Source organism: Taurulus bubalis (assembly GCF_910589615.1).
Source record: "Taurulus bubalis genome assembly, chromosome: 8".
Taxonomy (NCBI): Eukaryota; Metazoa; Chordata; class Actinopteri; order Perciformes; family Cottidae; genus Taurulus; species Taurulus bubalis.
In genome coordinates, this window is record NC_136596.1 from 25,449,785 (window position 1) to 25,471,817 (window position 22,033).

The window sequence follows — 22,033 nt, forward strand, 5'->3', positions numbered from 1 at the left end:
GCAAGAATTACATTTATATCTTTATCACAAATGACAATAATGTTTTTTACTTTAAAAATAAATCCGTAGTCACTATTACGACCCGACCAATCCTGTGTTTTATTCTTGTTTTATCACAATTTGCTTTAAATACATGAAACAATCGTTTTACTGTTTGCTTATTGCCGGACGCACGAGCCAATACGGATTAATCTGTTTATCTGCAAAAGAAATATTGTTCATAGTTCCGAAATGATCTCTAATTTGGTGAAGCGTATCATTTTTTTGTGAGACTTTCAGAGGCGAATGATTTAAATATTTTGTTTGTTGAATGACATTTTCCACCAAGTGTCTCTCAGTTTCCGAATATGATCTGACGGCGTCATTTCCTCTTACCTCATCAGATAATTATGTCAAAGTCACAACTGATGCACCCAAAACTGCTGGCGCACCACAAGTGAACACAGGTTAGCGTTAAAGTCAGTATTAACTTTTCCAATCTTGAATTAAATAGATTAACGGGGCAACGTTATGGAGTGAAGCAAGAGGAAAAGTGACGAGAATTCTGACGTCAAACGCAGGAACTATGTGTGCGTGTGAGGGCTCACAATGATGTGAGCCCTCATGTGAACCAGGATGTGTCTGAAACTTCAACCTAAAAAATGACAATAAGTTGGTCCCTCACAGACTTAACAATAAATACTTAATCAGAGCTTTACGAAATGTCCTGCACGGCCCCTGTACTTTGAGATTTAGTTATTTGCAATTAAACTATATTGGGGTAATACATCTGTGGTGATGAAGAGATAAACTCTTCAAGCATCCTGCGACTGTTTGTACAACATTTCCCCTGAACCAGACCTCATAAATACTCTGTTAGTAGCGGGAACAGGTGAGTTGTATTACTGCTGGAACAGTGACAACAAAGTTCGACTCTCCACGGAGAATATAAAGGGTTATAATCACCTTCTTTTTGCAAACACCCCCTCAGATACTTTACTTGAGTGTGTCTATTTCATGCTGCTTATTATGTTTGTCTGACAACTTTATATTCACATTAATAATACAAAATATAAATCAACTAATAAATGATGATGTATTGTTAAAGTTTAATTTTAAAGCATTTCTTTAAGTACTTTAAATGAACTCCCCATTAAATAGCTGCAACATTAAAGTGATTAATGCATCAATAATTATAATCCAGTAATATATATTTATTTTCTGCTTAATGAGTACTTTTTATGCAAATACCTTTTGTATTTTTACTTTAGTTAAACATCTGAATACTTCTTCCTTTACTGGTAATAATGAATAAAGGGATCACGTTGATTAGCTTAGCTTAGCACAAAGACTGGAAACGATGAATCGATTTAGTTTATAAACTCAAAAGCTATGAGCTCACAAAGGTGACCGGAGAGTGAGGTTGTAAATAAGTTTACTGACGTCACGTTTGTGGTTGTAATGAGTAAATGCTAAGTAATAGTACTTAATAAAGGAGTTTAATGAATATGGCAACATACCAAAGACTAACGTTTTAAAGAGTCTTGTTCTTGCTAAACGGCTCAACATTTCATCTTTTAATTCTAATAAATAACTAATTAAAGGAGCGAGCACTTTAAATTCCGACATACGTAAAAGAGGACGTGGACAAACGTCGCGGCCACAAACTACGTTTTCCTGCCCTGGTCCTTTACAGCTCGTCCTTCATCCGTACAAGGCGCAGAAGTCGAAGTCTGCGAAGGCGTCCTGCTGCTCGGCGGAGAGGACGAAAGGTTTGGAGGGAGGCGACATGATCGGCTGGAGCCGCGTGAACTCGCTGTCGAAGTTGCCGACATCCATCGACTCTTTGATGGACGGCAGGAACGGCGGCTTCACTTTCTTGGCCAGGAGGGCCTCCCAGTCGATGGTCTGGGAGATAAAGGTCATTGAAAGTTACTTGTTCGTATTTACAGGTAAATATTGTTCTTTCTTACTTTCTACTATACTACATCTCAGAGATAAATATTGTACTTTTTACTGTAATACATCTCTGATTTAAATATTGTACTTTTTACTCCACTACATCTCAGAGGTAAATATTGTGCTTTTGAATACTACTCCAAGTATATTTAGTTGATAACGTACTTTTATTTCAGTAAGGTTTTGAACGCAGGACTTTGACTTGTTGTGGAGAATTTTCACAGTGTGGTATTAGTACTTCCACCGTAACATATCCAAACATTATGCCCATAAATGAATCATTATGGGCATAAATGAATCATTATGGGCATGGATCTTAACACTTCTATCTGCTGAGATTTTAAAGATGTTTATAAGTTCACCATTTATTTATTTACAGAATAAAAGTAACTAGTCTAAAAAAAGTGATTTACCTCGAAGTATTTCTCCCCTTTGACCTCGGTTGCGTCTCTCTCTCCGGCGCCGAGTCGTTTCAGAGGATTCTTCTTCAACAGCTGCAGGTTTTAAATGTATTACACTAGAAAAACTAATACCACTTATCACAGTCCCATCATGTTTTATAATGAGATTATCATGTTAAACACTGTTTCTGATTGTTACAGTCAGCAAAAAAAAAAAAAAAAAAGAGGCTTTTACTTTCTGGAGGATGCAGACGACATCAGGAGGAAGAGACTCTGGATACTGCACGTCGTCGTTGACAATGCTGTCAAACACCTCCTCCTCATCCTCACCGGGGAACGGAGACTATAGCAGGAGAGACGCTGAGTTAGAGATTTAAAGGGACAGCAGTGAAACAGACGGGGAGAAGCTGTGAATGTATTTTAGACACCTAGAGGAATCAATATCAGTTAGTGTACGTTATTAGAAATCTTCAAAGCCATATTACAAACAAACAAACTTATTAAGGCAGCGTTGAACCAACAACTCACATGTTCTGCGGGGTAAAATTACTGTTTTTGTCAAAGGAGTCTTCTGTCTTTAATAAAGAGAGCACATACGTAGATAACGGCTTAAGAGGTCAGAGGTGAACATGTTATAAATATAACGTACACTTGAACTGATATTGATTCTTTTAGGTGTCTAAAATACATCTACAGCAGTACCTTTCTTTCCTCCCGTGCTGGTACTTCGTCAACTGTAGTAATAATACACTAACTATGCAGAAGTATCTCATCCAAACACACGTCTAAAACATCACGTCTGTCCCTTTAACTTTGGTATATTTTGGAATTTTGATAACCGGCTCTCTGCTGTTGAAACTAGACGTTAAAATGAGTGGACAGAAAATCTGCAAAACTGCTGAAAGGAAAACTAAAATGTGGGTTAAAAACCTCTCCGACGAGCATCTCAAAGATGAGGACGCCCATCCCCCACCAGTCTACCGCTCGTGTGTAGTTGTCGTCCGTCAGGACCTCAGGAGCCAGAAACTCAGGAGTCCCACAGAAAGTGGAGGTCCGATCTCCGTGGCCCATCCCTGACAAATAAAAGTGCCAGAAAAATCATCACATATTGATTTAAGAAGAGGTTTGAGTGAGAGTTTAAAGAGTAATTAAAGCCTTTATGTGTACATTGAATTTGGTGGTAACATCAAAAAATTAATTAGATTAGATAAATGGGCTGCAAACAAAACATTGATCAAATCTAATCACCCAATAATTATCCCATTTTCTTACAAACAAAAACCCTGTTTTTCTGCAAATTTGATAAACTGTAGAAGAGTCCGGTGATGAACTGAATATAAAAACTGTGTTCAATCAACTCACCTTCTTTACAAAGACCGAAGTCTGTGATTTTTATGAATCCATCTGCATCCATTAACAGATTGTCCAGCTTCAGATCTCTGTTTAAACACAGAGCACATGTAGTTACATCTGAAGGTATCGTCAGTAACGTTCAGGGACATCTATAGTATGCAACTCACCGATAGATGATTTTATTCAGATGCAGGAACTCTAAACCCAGCAGGACACATGCTGAATAAAACCTGTCAACAACAACAACAGGTTTTACTAGATCATAATGCTAAACTATATTACCACACTGACTAGGTCGCTCGAATATTAAAATCTGAATCTGGTTTATTGCCAAGTAGGTTTTTACGTACCGTACAAGGAATTTACTTTGGTGTTTTGGTGTATAACATAAACTTAATTTTAAAAACATAAACACAGAATAGAAGAAAAGTACAAGGACAAAATTAAAACATAATTTAAAAGATATGTATGAAATAGTATGTATGTCTGTAAAATAAAAAATGTTTCTTATAAAGAAATATAAATTCTTAGTAAAATAACTACTAAGTAAATGTACAACTGTATTAGCTGCATCAAAATATAATAATACAATATTAAAAGTACTCATAATGCATAATGGCCCATTTCAGAAATCTCAGCCCTGGTTCTCCCGTGCCTCGTTTACTTATGACGGTCATATAGAGGCATCAGTATTAAAATAAGACAGTCTAATAAACAGTTAAAAGTTCCTCGCAGTAAGTTTAAATACAGCACTTCAGTAAACTTCCATGTAGTTACATTCACACTGTTTTGTGTCTTTAAACAACAAGAGGACAAAAACAAATAAACAAACCGCGTCTGGGCCTCGCTGAAGACGTTGTTGTGGATGTGGATCATGAGGTCGCCGCCCGGCAAATACTCCATGACGAAGCAGACGTGGTCGCTGGTCTGGAAGCAGCCGTGGAGACTCACTAGGAACGGGTGTCTGGATGCGTTGATCATCTCGAAGATCCTCTTCTCGCTCATCAGGCTGCAAAAATACAAACCTCACTTTCAGGAGTTACTCTTCTTTCTCGACTTTGACTGAATGTCTTGAATGTGGTTTTACTGCAAGGTTTTAGCTAGTTCAGTGCGGCCTTGAGTCTACACTACAGGTACATTGGTAAAAATGCTGTCAGATAAAAGTAGAAACAAACAAGTAAGAAGTTAAAAAGAAATAGGCCCCTTACCAAAAGCCAACTCTCTACTTTTAGTTTAAAATTCGTATAAATTACAGCTGGCATTTAATTTGTTTGTAATGGTTTTCCTAATGTGTAAATGAAGAATCCAATAAAGGTTCTTAATTCTGTTCAATGGAGTTTAATTAAGTCAACTGCATCAACAAAGTCAATAAAACAAACCTTTTCTCAGAGTAGATGGTTTATTCTGTTTAATTTGAAGAGCTTTAGCATTTAAAAAATGTTGACAAAAAGTCGGTTACTAATCAAATTTAAAGAGCCAGTGTGAAGCATTTCGGGGGATCTATTGGCATAAATAGAATATTAATATGAATACGTATGTTTTCTTTCGTTAATAATTACCTGAAACTACTGAGTCTTTGTGTTTTCATTCCCTTAGAATGAGCTGTTTGAAATATAAATCACAGTCTGCCATGTTTCTACAGTAGCACAGGAAGGACTTTTTTTTTACGTTGGCTTTCGTATTTTTTCCGACACGCTGAAACGGGAAAGGTTGCAGTCGGTTGCAGTCTGGAACCTCACCACTAGATGATGCCAAATCCTACAGAAACAATTTGTCTTCGTTACAAATGGACTTCTCTTCCACCTTCTGTACCCCTCGCGGAGTCTCGTTGAATTACAGTTAATTTTTTTATACGTCGGTGTCCAGGCTGGTCTCCCTTCAGGCCATCGTAGCAAATACATACGAAAAATAACGTATTCGTAATTAAAAAATATCCCAAGAAATTAATTCTGTATGTTATTTACGTATTTTTGACTGAGAAAGTATAAAAGCAAAAAAGCGCAAAATGTATTTATTTGTCTTTTAACTTGTGGTCCGCTATGACTTCCGTAGTTATTTTAACCCAAACAACGATCTTTTCCTCAATCTAACTATGTTGCATTTTTTTGCCTAAAAGAGTTGTTTTAAGTGTTGTGAGAACTGAAGTTTATTTTGAAAAGACTGTCTGGTAACAAGCAGAAATTGACACGTGTTTCTGGACTTTAGCAGCCAAAAAAAACCCTGCAACTCCCAAAAATGAATGGAGGTGAATGAAATTAGTGAATTTCGAAAGCACTGAAAATGTTCGTCAGGATAAACCACAGAGCTCAATCTAAACCACTTGTGACCAAAGGTGGGCCCTGGTCCACCTGTTTAAACGTGTCATCTTTTGCTTTCCCACCACACACATTCACCTGTCCACTTCATCGCGAGTCACAATGTCTTTCTTCTTCAAGGCTTTGATGGCGTAAAGTTTCTCTGTCTTCTTAAACTCGGCCAGCAGGACCTGAACAGAAACATTCACAACCAAACGACTGAGGACGACAAACACGAGAAGAAGTTGAAGTGAAGAACGTTTAAACGCTTACCTTCCCAAAGTGTCCTCTGCCCAGAACTGAAATGTATCGGAAATCTTCCTTCTGCATCCTTGTGGGGGACAAGAATAAAGAAAATGAAGGCGACACATTTTTTTATTACTTTGACAGTATATAACATTAATATTTGTGTGTACTTTGGAGCAGATACAGGCTGATCTTCACTTCCGTCTGTGTTGTTTATGGATGACTGTAAATAAAAGACAAAGTTTGAAATATTTAATTATTCGGCCACAGCAACGAATCACATCTGAGGAGCTTTAAGAAGAACTCTATAGAAACAGACTAGCTTCTCTCTGATGGTCTGTTTACTGATGGAGGTCTACAGAGGATCAGCACTAAACTGAGACTGATTCAGGATTCTCCCACACTAAGCTAAATTGTTAATGCATAGTAGTTGTAACAGAGTATTTATACCCTTTAGTCAAAGATCAAAATAGATTATCTGGCCCTGGGAGACGCTGTAATTCTACATTAAAAACTAAAATCAGCTTCTAAATGGAGTTTCAACAATATGTCAGTTATGTAATCTGATGCATGATAGAAAGTTGTATATTTTTCTCTCCGATAGTGAAAAAATAAAATGAAATACCTTAATTCTATGTGGTATAATGTCATTTTTTTTAGACTGCAATATATATATATATAAAAATAAGTTTTTATCCAACTTGACATTCTTACACAAGAGCATTTGGTTTTAAAAGTTATAAATGCATCAAAACCACACAAATGTTTGTTTTTCTATTATTATTCATTATTACTATATTATAAATAATGTACTACTGTTCCACTCTTTGGATAGAAGTATAAAATCATAAAATAAAAGTACCAGTATTTCTTGCGCTTCAGACACAGGTGATTTTTCGTTCGCTGCGGCGGTGGTGATGATGATGACGGGAGCGTCGTCTTCCTCGGGGTGGTTGGGAGACGGATGATCCTCAGTGACGCCGAGTTGGATTTCTGGAGCTTCGCTGCAGATTCACAAAGAAAAAAACAACCAAATGAAAATGGCGGTAGAATCCTGTGTAATAATAATTTAATATTGGAACATATAATAGTAAAATGTTCAATGCAGTACATGTACCAGAGTATTTCCACCCTTTTATTCTGACCTTGGCAGTGGAGTGGTGCGTTCAGGCTCCCTCCCGGCCATAGGCTGGTCGTTGTCGGCCACCAGATCGGGGGTTGTGGAGAGGGACGAGCTGAATGTGGTGAAGGAGCTGTAGCGAGGGAGGATGCTCATCATCAGGTGGCCCCACGTGGCAAAATTCATGTTCATCTGGGCCGCTCGGAGGAAGTTCTTCCCTGGGGAAGAGGAAATGGTAAATTACACCGCCAAAACAGAAACATAAATTAAATCTGTCTGTCTGGACGTTACCTTTCTCTTTAGTGAAGATACAACGCTGACGTCTCAGTTTCGGCTGCCGCTCAAAAACAGTGTCGATGAATTGAAGCTGTAAAATAAATAAGATCTGTTTATTTTATTTTTATTTACCTGTATTGAAATATTGTGTTGTCTATAATATATGTCAATATACTGCATTAACAGTATATATACACAGTAGTATTTCAATGTATTATATACAAAAAGGAACTCCCCAATGATACCATGTACATATTAGCATACATATTTTCGATATAGAGGCTAAAAATGCGTGACTCAAAAATTCTTGTGTTTTTGAATCACGAAGGGAATGAGCCGTTCATGTTTCTAACGGAAGCCCAGAAGGGAAAACCCAACACTTGTTGGAGAAAGCCCCTCATGTTTTTTATGGTACCTGAAAGCCACCGTAGTTCTCCTACACAGGTGAGCAGAGGGGTATTCAGTTGGTTGCAATCTGCAACCTCACCACTAGATGTCACATAAATCCTACTTTTAGTCCCTTTAAATATTCAAACGTGACAATTACCAAAAGGAACAGTTTTAGCTCAATAAAAACGATCACAAAGTTAGCTATATTTTTGTCGTTACTATTTTACTTCTATATCTATTTAAATTTATTTATAATTATTATGTTCATAATAACCAATTGTGTATCCATATACTTAGTTGTATCTGTAAATGTGTACAAAGACATATTTATGTGTCGTACATTTTGTAATTTCACTGTAAAATTAAACATCTTTAAATAAAACTAGATTTTGACAGTTTATTTTCACACAAACTGTATATTTATATAGAGTTTTATAGAGTTTGTTATACAAATGTGTATATAATTAATACCAAATAAAATAAATAAATAAATAATATTATTTATCACAATAGCTTCTGGTCGTCAACATGGTGATATTAAACAGTTTATGTAATTTGAATAACAATTCCTTCCCCAGAGTTTTAAAACCTTGAAGTTCTCCATTAGAAGAACATATATTAATTTAACGATTACATTTATTTCTCGGCCAGAAAAGCAGAAAGAAAGTATCCTGACTGGATGTTTTATGACCTTTGCTCCCAGCTCACGGTGTGTACCTCGGCGGACAGGAGGCCCTGTGGCTCCAGACTTATCTCCTGGCTGTGGTTCGGGTTGTCCATCATCTCCTCCAGCCGCAGGGACTTCACCGCACACATCGCCCTCTGGTCCCGCCAGAAGACGGCGACTTCCAGCTCTCGAGACTGTTGGCAAAGACACAGCAGGAGAACCGGCACACAATCAATGAACACAAATAAACAACTGGATGATTTCAGATGGAGTTGTATCAGAGTGATTGTGGTTCCCAGTTTGTTAATTGAGCGTTGTAAAAAAACAACTACAAATGGCTTTAACTTGTATGAACCTGATTTATTTCTCGGATTTAAAAGTTTTAGTTGAGTTTTAAGTGAAAATTCAAATAACAATGACTTCTGCGTCAGTTCAATAATTGTCACCTTTCTGCACTTTCTCTATGTACTGAACGATTGAGATTCTGTGATGAATGAATTTCAGCAGGTATTAGGAAGACACCTGCTGGTCATACACAGAACTACAAACAATAATAAATGACAAAGTGAGTTATTACCTCAATATAATTAAGTAGTATCTCAAAACAATTACTTTGTAATGAGTTGGTATAATGCAAAGCTTTTCCTAAATAATGACTTATTATCTAAAAATAGTGACTTAGAACAATATGTTCTAAGTCATTAAATGCAGCTCATAATAATACATGCATATGTGGATGTATATATATATATATCTGAATATAAATATATATAGATACGTGGACGTATGCAGTGGCCGTTTAAGTGGCCACATATATGGGACTACATACTCCGGTCCAGTAGGTGGCAGTATGCACCGTATATGTAACATAGCTCTACCGTTCTTCTTCTTCTGTTAGTTAACAGAAGAAGAAGAACGGTAGCACGCCGCGTCAAGTCTGCCGAATCCAAATAAGGAGATCAGCCCTGTTTGGGCATCAACCGCAATAATTTGTGATACAACAAATAACGTATCGATTATCGTCTGCGCACTCGGATAATGTTGAACGACGGGAGCACAAGTCCCGAGGAAAAACGAGCCGGAAGTGACATCAGAAGGCAAAAGGAGTTCGCCGCGTCGACGTCACAAGGACGAGCCAATCACAGCAAGGCGAACGGGGACGAAGCGAAAACCGAAAATAAAATGCGCGCGACGTCTTTTCGAGACGACTCACACTTTGTTTGAGAAGCTCCTGTGCGCACTGACTGCATGTCAGTGACTGGACTCACCCGCTCCAGCTGGATGCAGAACGTCTGATCCCAGTTCAGCCTGCTGACGGCGGACCAGCGCGTCCGGCCGACCACTCTGCTGTCCAGCCGGAGCACCGCGCTGATCTCCGCTGATGGACAGGAAAAAATAACCAAAACTTCACCTAACCTTCAGTATCCGACCCATCTGATCTCCCTGCTCTGTTTACAGAGAGTGTTTCTTGGCACAAGTCTGATTATAACCCGAACCCTAACCTCAACAAGTTTAAAGTAATAATACACAATAACACTTTTCAACCGTGTAATATAATAATAATAATAATATTATAGGTGCAATAAAAAATCAGAGTTCGTTCAAAGATGCAAAGCAGTGTGACGACAGTTCATTTAAATTAACTTAAAGATGCATTCATTGTTGTTTTTTGGCCCCTTTAGAGCAGAAAACCTCCACAACAAGCGGACAGACTCATGAGTGTCATGTTATCATCTAATAACTCTTAGGGACGGCTAAACCTGTGTCTCTTTGTAGTTGTTTTGTGTCTCTTAGTTATTTTAATCCTCTATGTTGTTGCTTTGCCATTTTGTCTCTTTGTCGTCATCTTGAGTCTTTGTGTTTCTTTATAGTTTGTGTCTCTTTGCTTTGTGTCTCTTTGTAATTGCTTTGTGTCTCTTTGTTGCATTGTGTCTCTTTGTAGTCATTTTGTGTCTCTTTGTAGTTGATTTGTGTCTCTTTGTGGTGGCATTGTCTCTTTTCATCCCATCAAAGGTGGGATCCACCTGATGAATGTAAGTGAAATATTCTCTCTACTTTTAGCTCTGGTTTTGTCTCCAGGAGCTCCTGAGAAGAATATCGTAAACCAAGCTATACATGTTCATCATTTGTCTTTTCTGTTCAACTTTATGACATTCAAAAGTAAATATCATGCCATTTAGAAAAGGGCTTTTTGAGATTACTTCTAACATGATCGGCTGAGAATATAATCTAATATAATGTTGATATTCGATTAACCTTTATCCGAGGATTTCATACTTTACAACACGCATGTTTCAGGATCGGAGAAATAGCTTTTAATAAGCAAAACAATAACACAACTCCATGCAACTGATCAAGTTCCATTCATAGATGAAGGCCATGAGGATGGATTGAAAGCTCTGGAAACAGATGGTATTAATGTCCTTGAGTTAACATAACTTCTGTTCACAAGGTTAAAAATATTCACACTCACCTAATCATGCTTTTAATGAACTCACACTCATAATCACATATAAATGTTTATAATTTCCGTCACGACCCTACAACTGTTTGCATTTTAGTCTAATAATCTAATCAAATATTTATTTTTTATGGGTTTCTACATAATCAAGTTTTCGGCAAAAAAAACTATTCAATTACACTAATTAAAATATGTTTTAAATTATTTTAACCGAAGTGAATATTTCACATTATTCATTTATTATTAGAATTTATTTTCACATTTTTTCATTGATTAAACAACTTTTATATTGTAAATATAATTAATAAATAAAAAAACTTCCAGGACATTATTCAGACATTATACAGGCCTGAAACAAAAGCACTACCCATTGTTTTCTTTAAGTTTCTTGACTGTTCCTATTATTATTGTTAGTTTTTATAACTGCAAGAATCTTATTGACAAGTAACATTTCACCCTAATGTATCTTCAGTAGCGTCCTCCCCACACAGCTGAGAAACAAGCTAAACTAAACTACAAGCTGAAGTAAAATGTAAGAACTAAACTAAATGCTTAAACTAGAATACCACATGTCCACTTACCAGAGTGTCCGTCTGTTCTGTGAGCTCCTGAACTGTGCTCAGTGGGACTCAGATGGGTTTCCTGCTCTAAGTTTGTCCGAGGTTGCAGTAAATCCTCACATCCAAGAAGCCGCACTTCAAGTTTGCCTAAAAAATAGTAAAGGAAATTTTGACTTAAAAAAAGTATTTGACTCTCAGTTTACAACGAGAGCATCTACTAAACTAAATGTGTTAAAGATCAAAATAACTGTTTGGGATATCCTTAGAAATACATTCCTATTCAAAGAGACTGAACGTTTACAAAGAGACACAAAATAGCAACAAAAAGACTCAAAATGGCTACAGAGAGAGAAAAAATAACTATAAAGAGACACAAAACAACTATAAAGAGACATGAAATTACTACAAGGAGACAAGAAAGGACTACAAAGAAACACAAAGCAACTAGGAGACTCAAAATGACTACAGAGACACAAAACAGCGACAAAGACACACAAACTGGCTACAAAGAGACACAAATCAACAAAAAGAGACAAAACAACTACAAAGAGACACAATGCTGTATTACAACCTAAAGAGGCAAAACAAGTATAATGTCTGTGACACACGGCTATAAGGATGTGGGGCCCTTTTCATGTCCAAAGGGACCACTGTCTCATAATCCACCCAAGCTAGTAATGAATCTCAGTTAAGGCAGTTGACCAACGTGAATGCAGCGGTTTTCAAAATAACACCTTTCATTTGTCAGCATGAATAAATCTCCTGGCTTAAAGCCTCTAATCAGCACTGTCTGGAGCTCTTACTTCCTAATTTTCTCCCTAACGGCTGTGGAGGCAAGTGTCCTAAGACTCGCTCTCATTTTTTGCTGCCAACAGAGCAACTCCAGGATTTGTCTCCTCGTTACATCATCGAAGGTGGTCGCCTTACAACTGAAATGTCCCAAACCAGCAGATTACATCTGATTAACCACCGCTAGACGCCAGCGTATGGTGAACCATGTTCGAGCACATGATTCTACAGAGAACGGCTACATATTTGAAAGAGAAAATATCCTTGGAAATTCAAAGAAAGGTGGTTTTAAAAATATGAAGGTAAAGTGGTGTTCTGCAGGATCCACAATGGTCAAATAAAACATGCATGATGTGTGACCGTTTTACTCATACAAACTTTTAAAATCTATATCTATACAAGTGAAAACATTTAAAATATTACCGTTTTTTTTGGTTCAGTAAACAGCATAATTTGCAACGTACCGGTCAAATAGGCAGGTTTAATAGAGAAAATGGACGGTGAGGTAGACAAGGCACATCCAGATCCGGAGTCCCTAGGAGACGGTGATCCCTCTTCTGGCTCCTGGTTCTTTTCCTCCGTGTATTTCTTTAGCGACAGCTGCAGAAGATCCAGCTTCTGGGAGGATTCCTGCACGCGGATCTGAGCCTGTTATGAACATGGTGCCGATGGTTATTTGGGGATACAGGACTCTACCTTTGCTCCACTTTAGACATTAGACTTTGGCTCGGATTGATTTGGACTTTTATTAAATATCCAATTTGAGTTAATCATTTTCCTTAAGATTGTAAATGAAACACAATCTAAAACCCTGAACTGAAATTTCATTTTTTATGTTTTCAATTATCTATATTACTGGTTTAAAAAAAATCGAATAATAAATAGTTAATGTCTGGATTCCTTTTTGTCGACGTTAACACATTAATAATTTAACTCAGCCCAAACTAAATCAGATGCTTAAAACATGATGCAGACTTGATTACACAACCCAAGTTGATTTAGAGTGCTGCAAACTGATTCTTATAAATGAAGGTAAATTAATGGAAACCAATAGAAGACTCTACAGGATGCTCTATCCTAAAGCTCATTTCAGATGCTTTTCCACCAGGACAATAAGTACGTTATGAGGAAAAGTTTTTAAAGATAAATGAAAAACTCTGTAAAACGCTGAATCTGACCTTCAAAACTGAAACATAACGTTATTTCTCTGTAGCTAAAAGTTATTCAACAATAATATTAACATCGTCATGTGAGTATTGAAAGTTTTATAACATCCCCAAACTAACAAACAATACTTTTCCACAACAGCCTATATTTCTGCCCCTGGACTCTACTCTTAGATCAAATAGACTGAGACTCCGACCTCCGCCAGGGCCTCCTGGTCCAGCGATGAGATTCCCTCCAGCTGTTTCACCACATCTGTGGCCAGCGCCAGCGCGTCCGTCTCCCTCTGTATGTAGTGCTGCAGCTCTGCCAGACGAGCATCTGCAGAACTGACGGCAACCGAAGAGACCGCTGAGAGGAAGAGAGGGTATTTCAGCATGAAGGGGCTCTTTTCACTCCGGCAATCAATATTTATCACGCTGAAGTGAGCCCTGTGTTTCTCTAAAATGTCACTGGGCAAAGGTCTTAACATTACAGCTTTGTATGTTTCTGGCATTTAACTGACACTTATCTGTTGCTACATTGATATAAGGAGACAAGCAGTTGGGTAAAATTAAGTGTATTTCTCTTGCTGCTTTGGTAATATTGACTTCTGAACATCTAGTTTTAAACATTTCATCATTTCATTACTCTTGCACCAATTAAGATGTTCTGAACTGTAAACATGGTGACATGGTTTCTTTATATTCAAATGAATGAATTAATAATGAATTCTGTATTTAATTTCTTAACATGTTTGAATCAATTCCTGCTTATCTTAATCTATTTTGATTAGAAATGGGGGGTTTTTCTCCATAAATGTGATAAAAAATGTGAATGTTCACCGTTAGTTGTTTACATCTCTTTTTTTATTGTGTTAATTTCTCCAAAGTTATACTTTTGTTCCATTTGTTTTCACGTTTTTCACACTCAATTGACTATTTCGTACAATTCAAACAGGCTGCAGTCGTAGACTTCAGTTCCCCCGCGGATCACAACATTATAAAGAATCAATAAGAGGCAACGAGGTCAGAGGTCGACGAGAGGAAACTTGAACCGAGGAAACAGAGTACAGAGTTTTCTTGTCTCGTATTTCACATACTCTTTTACTTTTGAGTGTTGGTTTCAGAGGTTTTTTGTTTTTTTTAAAGCATGCATCTTTAGTTCAGAATTAAATGTCACATTACTCTCCAGTCTCTATTAACATTGCCAGACTGGTTTAATTTTTCACTTTCCGGATTACACAAATAACACCCACAAAGATGGCAGTTGGCAGGAAGCACGAGTCACAGTGTGGGTCTTTGACACCAGAAACATTCTGCTGCCACTCAGCAACTCTGAACTGGACCTTTTTATCAGTGCTTTTAAAATCTGATTGTTTTGCGGGACACAAAAAACATACCTGAAACTAAAATAATAATGATAGAATTGGTTATCAATACTCTGTGATTTCTTTACCAGATGCTGAGGCGTTTAATTTTCATTTTCCAGCCTGAACCCTGATCATATTTGGTTATTTAAGCTTTGGAGTTTAAAACATCTGGTTTTCAGCCATAAAATGAAATTACAGTTGTATTTAATATCTATTTAGTTATTTCTTATTATTTCTTATAGCTTTCTGGTTCCCTCCTCTACTATTTAGAAAGTCTGACTTTAAACAAAAAGCCATGAATTGTGTCACCACTGCTGGCAAGAGCGCAAACGGATGATTTCACGCCACTGAAGAGCTCGTTTGAATCCTCGAGGAAAAAGAAGTATCCATCATTTCAAAACAGATTTGGACAAATTGTGTCACGAAAAACATGCTGTTTTTGACATCCAGTGCATCATTGTGTGACCCTCTCACAGGGTGCCATGACCCATACACTCTGACCTCCATGAGTGGAGCGGTCAGGGTTTCCCCCACCATTTCCGCCAACGCCGTCACCACCACTGCTGCTGCTGCTGCTGCCGCTGCTGCTGCTGCCAGCCTGGGTGACTTTGATAATCTGCAGTCGGATCAGCTCAATCTTGGAGCGGCTATCCTGCAGCATCTGCTGAGCTGTGGACAACATCGGATCCTGGATAACATCACATCAAGAGAGACAACAAGCCACGGCTTCATCACCACACTTTGAGTCAGGCGGGACAGGGGGTGGAGGCAGAAGGAGCACTGCCTGAATCCAGCCATGATTTATCAAAACAAGTGGCACAACACGAGGGAGTCACAACTGCACGCATTCCCGTATAAAAAAAAAAGTGAGCAAAGAAGAGATGCATCAGACTGGGATGATTTTGCACTTCACTAACCTCTGGGTGATGCTCTCGCTCCTTTTGCTATATAGGGACTAATTTGTCATCCTCCGTGGAGGCGGAGGGGGTTGCACCTCTCCACCTTCACTATATCCTTGAAACACAAGTCCCCCTGATGTTATGGTGCGTTCATGGCCCACACACACACGCACGCACACACACACACACACACACGCACACCATGCACACTCACACGCTCTGTCTCTGTCCTGATGATGCGGCTGCTACATCTTGAGACCTGGATCACTCAGGCTGTCCTCCTGTTTGTTTGTATGCCTCTGTGCAGCCTCCTCTTCAACATACCCTTCCCTCTGCATCCTCATCCTTCTCTGCTCTGTAACCGAATCCCCCCCCCCCCCCCCCCTCCCCTCTCTTTCGCTCTCTTTTAGAGGGGGTTTCTTTCTGCAGGAGGGTGGGGGGACTCCGCTGCCAGCACTGCTGCTGCCGATCTGCCTGCTCTGGACTCGGCATTGGCCGCTTCATGACCACATGTTTCCTGCGCCGTGCCCGACCAGGACAAACACAGAGCTGCTGCTGCTCTCTTCGGGACGAAGAGGAGTCCGGCCTGCATGGAGTGTTTAACCTGCTGTGACGAGAAGGGGTGGGAGACATTAATAAAACGTTAGTAGTTCTGCGTTGAAAAGTACAAGTAGAAAGCATAAACATATACAAAAGTACTCATGAAAATGGCTATTTTGAGATTAATAGGTTTATGATGCACTAATGTAGCTGGTAAAGGTGTTTTAATCACTTTATATACTGCCAGATATCACGCTCAATATTACTTTTCTATTTTATTTATCTATAAAAAAAATGTTTTATATAGTTGTTGTGTTTTAATTTTTCTATTTTTGTTTTAATTATTCACCTTACTATTATTGCTATTGTGTTAAATTTTGCACTGGTGTCAGTATTATTTATTTTACACTTAATAAGTGTTATTCTATTATTCATATATGTTTGTATTTATATTTGTGTCTATTCTTCTGTTGTGATCTTTGATGAATCTTCTCAGCTTAATCTTTAATAATAATTTAGTAGTCAATATGTTGTTTTAATAATCTAAATCGGCAATGTGAAACATTCAGATAAATGGATAATAATAAAGTAGCATAAAATACTAAAGTACAAGTATCTGAAAATTGTACCGGCTCACAGTGCAAATTTAAAAGAAGTAATATGCAAACTATTGGACATATAGCCTCAAATAAAAACGTGCTGTTTATTGTGACACCATGTGACTAAACGGGCAGAATGAGGTTCCTCGTACACTGACATTCAGCCGTTCCTTTTTTTTTTTAAGTGCGCAAGTGCGAGTCGGTCCAACCTACGACGGCCCTGAATTAAAAGTATTTTTTTTGTGTGGTAATTTATTTATTTAAAAAATGGCATGTTAAATAAACACGCGCACTAATTCGAGGTTCAGCTCATCTCGAGTGTGATGTCTAAAAGGAGTAAAATCGTCAAATGATCGCGTAGCAGCGAGACCTATTTTGAGAGGCGGAGCTCGCGTCTCCCTCCGTTCGGCGAGGCGCGTTCTAAATGAAAGGAGCGCGTGAGCGGCGGTTGCTGTGACTTCCCTCGCTCGCGCATCGGCAGCTACATTGTGTGGAACGCAGCACGTTGTTGGCTCTTCCGCGCGCGCTGGTGAACTTTACGCCGAAAACAAAATTCTCCTGTTTCGCGGATTTTTCCCCTCAGACGTCTTTTGTAAGTCGGAAATTAAAACATGTCGGCCTCGGCGGCAAAAGTGAGTAAAAAGGAGCTGAACTCGAACCATGACGGAGCGGACGAAACCTCCGGTAAGAAACGGAATGGCGGCCTCCCCTGTTCACCGCCATTTTCACTTTCTTCTTCTTCTCACATCACCCGCACTGCCACGCGCTGTAATACTGCTTATAAATGACCGTTTGTGTTCCTATGTTCTTTGCACCCCAGTCCCTCTTTGTGCTCGAGCCCCAACGGTTTGTCGCGCGAACCCCAAATGTGTGTGTCCTCTCGCGCGCGTGTTCACGTTTCCATAACGCTAGCTAGCTAGCGCGTTTGTTAGCGTGCCCGCTGTTGTTCAGAGGCCACGTTAGCTTAGCATCATCAAGCGTGGTCCCTTTGGTGGCCCGTTTGAAAATGCTGGAGGAGCATTTGCTCCGTGTTTCATTGTTAAAGTACATTTAACCGACAAATGTATACATATATTGGGGTTTTGGTGTTGTATAACCGGGGCTTTTAGCAGTTTACTCCGTGCTTTAGCAGCTAGCCGAGCTAATGTTGTTGTTGTAGTGACGTTATGCTCATTTACTGCTCAAAACCACAAAATCCACTAACTCTTCAATCGGAACAATGAGGCCGTTATTATATTTACACAACAAGTAGTGAGGCTCCGCCACACAAGCACAGTTTTGACAGTTTAAATGTGGGGGGTGGATGGGCTACTCGCACGTTACTCTGTTCCACATTTAAACCACGCGGCCTCGGCGGCAGCAGCCGGCAGGAAGCGGAGCGTCTAAGCCGCGAGAGCCGCAGCCATTGGACTCTCCTGTTGCCTGAACCCTCCGGGGGGTGAGGGGGACCCCGGTTTTAATCAGTCCCCCTATAACCTGGCACTTGAAGAGAACAAAATTGGCAAAACATCCCTCGTCTCGTTACGCTGTTGCAATACATTTCATTTCTGGTCAAAAAGCAACTCGCAATGATGAAAAATGTACTTTATGTTTTAAAGACGCGTCGTTTTCCATGCTGGCACGAGTTAATGCACACTTTTTTTATTGATAATAATGTAGCTGAGGGTTAATAGTACTAAAATAATAACTCATAACATGACTACTTTACAAACACTCTCAGAACATTTCTCCTTCCGTTTTCCCGTCACAATAAAAGCACTGGACCACTGCTTCTTAGAGAGTAACTCAATATAATAACATTCATGTTTTTATTTAAGTACCCGTCTTGACCATTAAGTTGTGCATATGTTGTAACTCATTTGTATTATCTCCCCCCTCCCACAGAGAAAGAGCAGCAAGAAGCTATTGAACACATCGATGAAGTTCAAAATGAAATTGACAGGTAAAAATGGTATTAGAATTTGTGGATGTAGTGTTGATTTTCTGGCTGTCAGAAAACTCAAAAGAGATGGTTGCTACACATTTTAAAACCAAGAGAAACTAACTTGTTAACTAGATACATACATCTGTCTTTACCAGGAAAATCTGCAGAATCCCACTGTTTAATTTCCCTGTACCTAACTAAATGTACTCGGAGATTTAATTTGGGTTTGGTTTCTTATTTTATTTTTATTTAGGTTGAATGAGCAAGCCAGTGAGGAGATCCTCAAAGTAGAACAGAAATACAACAAACTCCGTCAACCGTTCTTTCAGAAGAGGTCAGAACTGATCGCCAAAATCCCCAACTTCTGGGTCACCACGTTTGTCAACCATCCACAAGGTGAGCGATTCCACAAAAGCTTTTTATTGCCACAATCCAAAGTTTTAGTAATTTGTTCAGTGACTAAAGTCTGGTCTGTATAATATTCCCCCTCACAGTATCTGCCCTACTGGGAGAGGAAGATGAAGAAGCACTTCATTACCTGAGCCGAGTGGAGGTGACCGAGTTTGAAGACATCAAGTCAGGCTACAGAATAGATTTTGTAAGTATTATAAAGATGCGTGCACATATACACAAAACATGGAGGTACAAGGTGTTTCTTTTGTTCTTACTATTGTCATTTTTTTTTTCTCCCCTAGTATTTCGATGAAAATCCATACTTTGAAAACAAACTACTTTCCAAAGAGTTCCATTTGAACGAGAGCGGAGACCCGTCTTCAAAGTCGACAGAAATCAAATGGAAATCAGGAAAGGTACCTGTAGCTTTTAGTTGTTTTTTCCGTCTGTTAAACTTGGAAGCTCCTCTTTTTGCCTGTCACCTGATTATTGATGGTGATTTGAAGGTTTCCAACAACTGACGATCGTATATTAATTTTTTTGTAGGACCTGACCAAGCGCTCTAGCCAGACACAGAACAAAGCAGGGAGGAAGAGGCAACATGAAGAGCCAGAGAGCTTCTTCACCTGGTTCACCGATCACGCCGACGCCGGTGCTGACGAGCTTGGAGAGGTCATCAAGGACGACATCTGGCCAAACCCCCTGCAGTACTACCTGGTACGTTCGTCATCAAGTTAATGTGTCCTCGGCTGAAACTTTTCGACAACACGCATTCAACTTTTAGCCTTATGTTTTCATTTTCCGATAAAATGCATTACGAACTTTTTTACGTGTGAAATAACTTAAAGAAGAAACAATAAAAGGGGCTAACAACTATTTCTTAATCTCTTAAGGTTCCTGATATGGACGACGAAGAGGGTGAAGGTGAGGATGATGACGAAGACGAAGAGGGTCTGGAGGACATAGACGAGGAGGGAGACGAAGATGGAGAGGACGACGAAGAGGACGATGGAGAAGATGGAGAGGTGAAGTGATGTTGGAGTTGTACGGATGTCTGTAAGAGAAGCTCGTCTTCAGTGGTCACTGACTTTCTGATATCTTGTTCTTTCAGGATGACGAGGGAGAAGACGACTAGAATAATATCATCTGCTCAGACCCTAAACCTTCTATTCCCTGTTTGGTTTTTCCACTCATGTTTGGGAGCAAAGGTTTTAAATTGTTTTTTTTTTTTATATATAAATCTGTGTGCTTCATTTTCCATTCTGAAGCCTCTTCACCTTGTTGGTGCCATGTTATGTTCTTCTTTAGTCTCATCCTTGGCCAATGGCCCTTTGCCCTGAATTGTGAGTACCATCCCAAAAGTCATCTCAATAATGATAATTAAAACAAATAGAATCTGCACGGCATCCTGACTAGAATTTAAAGATGAGTCACACAGAATTCCTCCTGTTAAAGTTTGTGGTTGAATGACTTAAAGCCATGGTGTAGTGACCCAGTGCTAGCTAACCTCAATTTCTTTATCCCCATTTAATTTTTTTCCAGTTGGGATGTTGATCCCTTGAAAGAAACTTTTTTTTGTTTTCTTTCCCCTATGTGGTTAACGAGTACCAACTCATTCCTTTTGACTTGTAATGTTTAGGGGAAGGGGGTGGGTATGTTGGTTATTGAGGAGAGTGGTTATTTTGACACCATTTCTATGGGACATTTTTTTTTTCATTGTATTGTTTTACAGATATCCATGAGATTTGAAATGACATTTTTAATAAAGAACAAAAATGGAAAAAAAAAACAAGCTTGTAAATTTTGGCCCCTTCTGCTTCATGGGTAAAATAAGAACCGTTGTCTCATAGAAGTTGCATTTAATCACCTTTTCATTTTCTGGTGGGGGTGGGTGGGAAAATAAACTGTTTTAAATTTGAGGTGTAAAACTTGCTTTGTTACAATAATAAAACTTACTGTGTTTACACGTGTGGGAGTCTTTAGAGTGGAAAGGTGACGTAAGTTTCTAAACGGGCACCAAATTATAAAACGTATAGATTCTGGAGTGGGAGGTGAAAACATATATTTTAAATACCTTGGTGTGCATAACTTCCTCCCAAATATTGCAATGTATGTATTCACATTTTACTTGACTTGAAGTTGAACTGAATTAAGACCAACATTTAACATACATTGACTTAAGTATGCATAATTTAAAGGATTAAAAAAAACTTTATTTGACTTAAGTATGCATAATTTAAAGGATTAAAAAAAACTTTATTTGACTTGACCAAAAGTTATTTACTCCCTAATTGAGACTGCTAGTCTTACTGCTTAGTCTATTACAACCAAGGTAAGTTATGTACACAAGTGTACATAACTTAATCTTTTCTTTGATTAAGTGCAGTTTACTTGTTCCGAAAATAATTTAAAATCCTGATTGTGGCAGAAATTAGGCACTAGATCTAGTCGGAGTACATGTTTTTGTATACATTAGTGACTTAAATTATCCTCCATAATAGACTAGTCTTTGTTATAGTATATTAAACACAATCTACCATCGTCTATTAAGGGTTACATTGCCACATGCGTTGCCAAAAGGGCACAAAATGGTGAATTATTTTTTTAGCTTTCAGGGATCCAGTAAAGTGGGTTCTCGAAAACCCTGCAGGCAGCGAACCAAAGGCCG

At 38.6% G+C, this 22,033-nt stretch overlaps 2 protein-coding genes across 2 annotated transcripts; one reads left to right on the forward strand and one right to left on the reverse strand.

The window, feature by feature from the left end:
* Positions 1 to 1,683: 1,683 nt before the first annotated feature.
* LOC306740737 (serine/threonine-protein kinase N2-like) lies at positions 1,684 to 15,692 on the reverse strand (the record flags this gene model as incomplete). The annotated part of the gene is made up of 19 exons (XM_079222967.1): positions 1,684 to 1,887; positions 2,352 to 2,432; positions 2,575 to 2,682; positions 3,270 to 3,412; positions 3,702 to 3,778; positions 3,860 to 3,922; positions 4,525 to 4,701; positions 6,086 to 6,177; positions 6,260 to 6,317; positions 6,403 to 6,455; positions 7,095 to 7,236; positions 7,378 to 7,570; positions 7,644 to 7,719; positions 8,736 to 8,879; positions 9,954 to 10,063; positions 11,728 to 11,853; positions 12,960 to 13,143; positions 13,859 to 14,010; positions 15,545 to 15,692. 19 exons carry the CDS (start codon positions 15,690 to 15,692, stop codon positions 1,684 to 1,686), a joined length of 2,331 nt encoding a protein of 776 aa, XP_079079093.1.
* Positions 15,693 to 17,539: 1,847 nt separating this feature from the next.
* seta (SET nuclear proto-oncogene a) lies at positions 17,540 to 21,180 on the forward strand. Its single transcript, XM_079221896.1, has 8 exons — positions 17,540 to 17,732; positions 18,933 to 18,990; positions 19,226 to 19,368; positions 19,467 to 19,570; positions 19,668 to 19,781; positions 19,912 to 20,082; positions 20,259 to 20,390; positions 20,477 to 21,180. Exons 1-8 carry the CDS (start codon positions 17,660 to 17,662, stop codon positions 20,498 to 20,500), a joined length of 819 nt encoding a protein of 272 aa, XP_079078022.1. The 5' UTR covers positions 17,540 to 17,659; the 3' UTR covers positions 20,501 to 21,180.
* The last annotated feature ends 853 nt before the right edge of the window (positions 21,181 to 22,033 follow it).

Excerpts from the sequence above, each read along its gene's own strand:
- seta (XM_079221896.1), top strand. The coding sequence starts at position 17,660 with ATGTCGGCCTCGGCGGCAAAAGTGAGTAAAAAGGAGCTGAACTCGAAC. Across the intron at positions 19,369-19,466 it reads GTTTGTCAACCATCCACAAG|TATCTGCCCTACTGGGAGAG; the intron begins GTGAGCGATTCC and ends TCCCCCTCACAG. Across the intron at positions 20,083-20,258 it reads ACCCCCTGCAGTACTACCTG|GTTCCTGATATGGACGACGA; the intron begins GTACGTTCGTCA and ends TAATCTCTTAAG.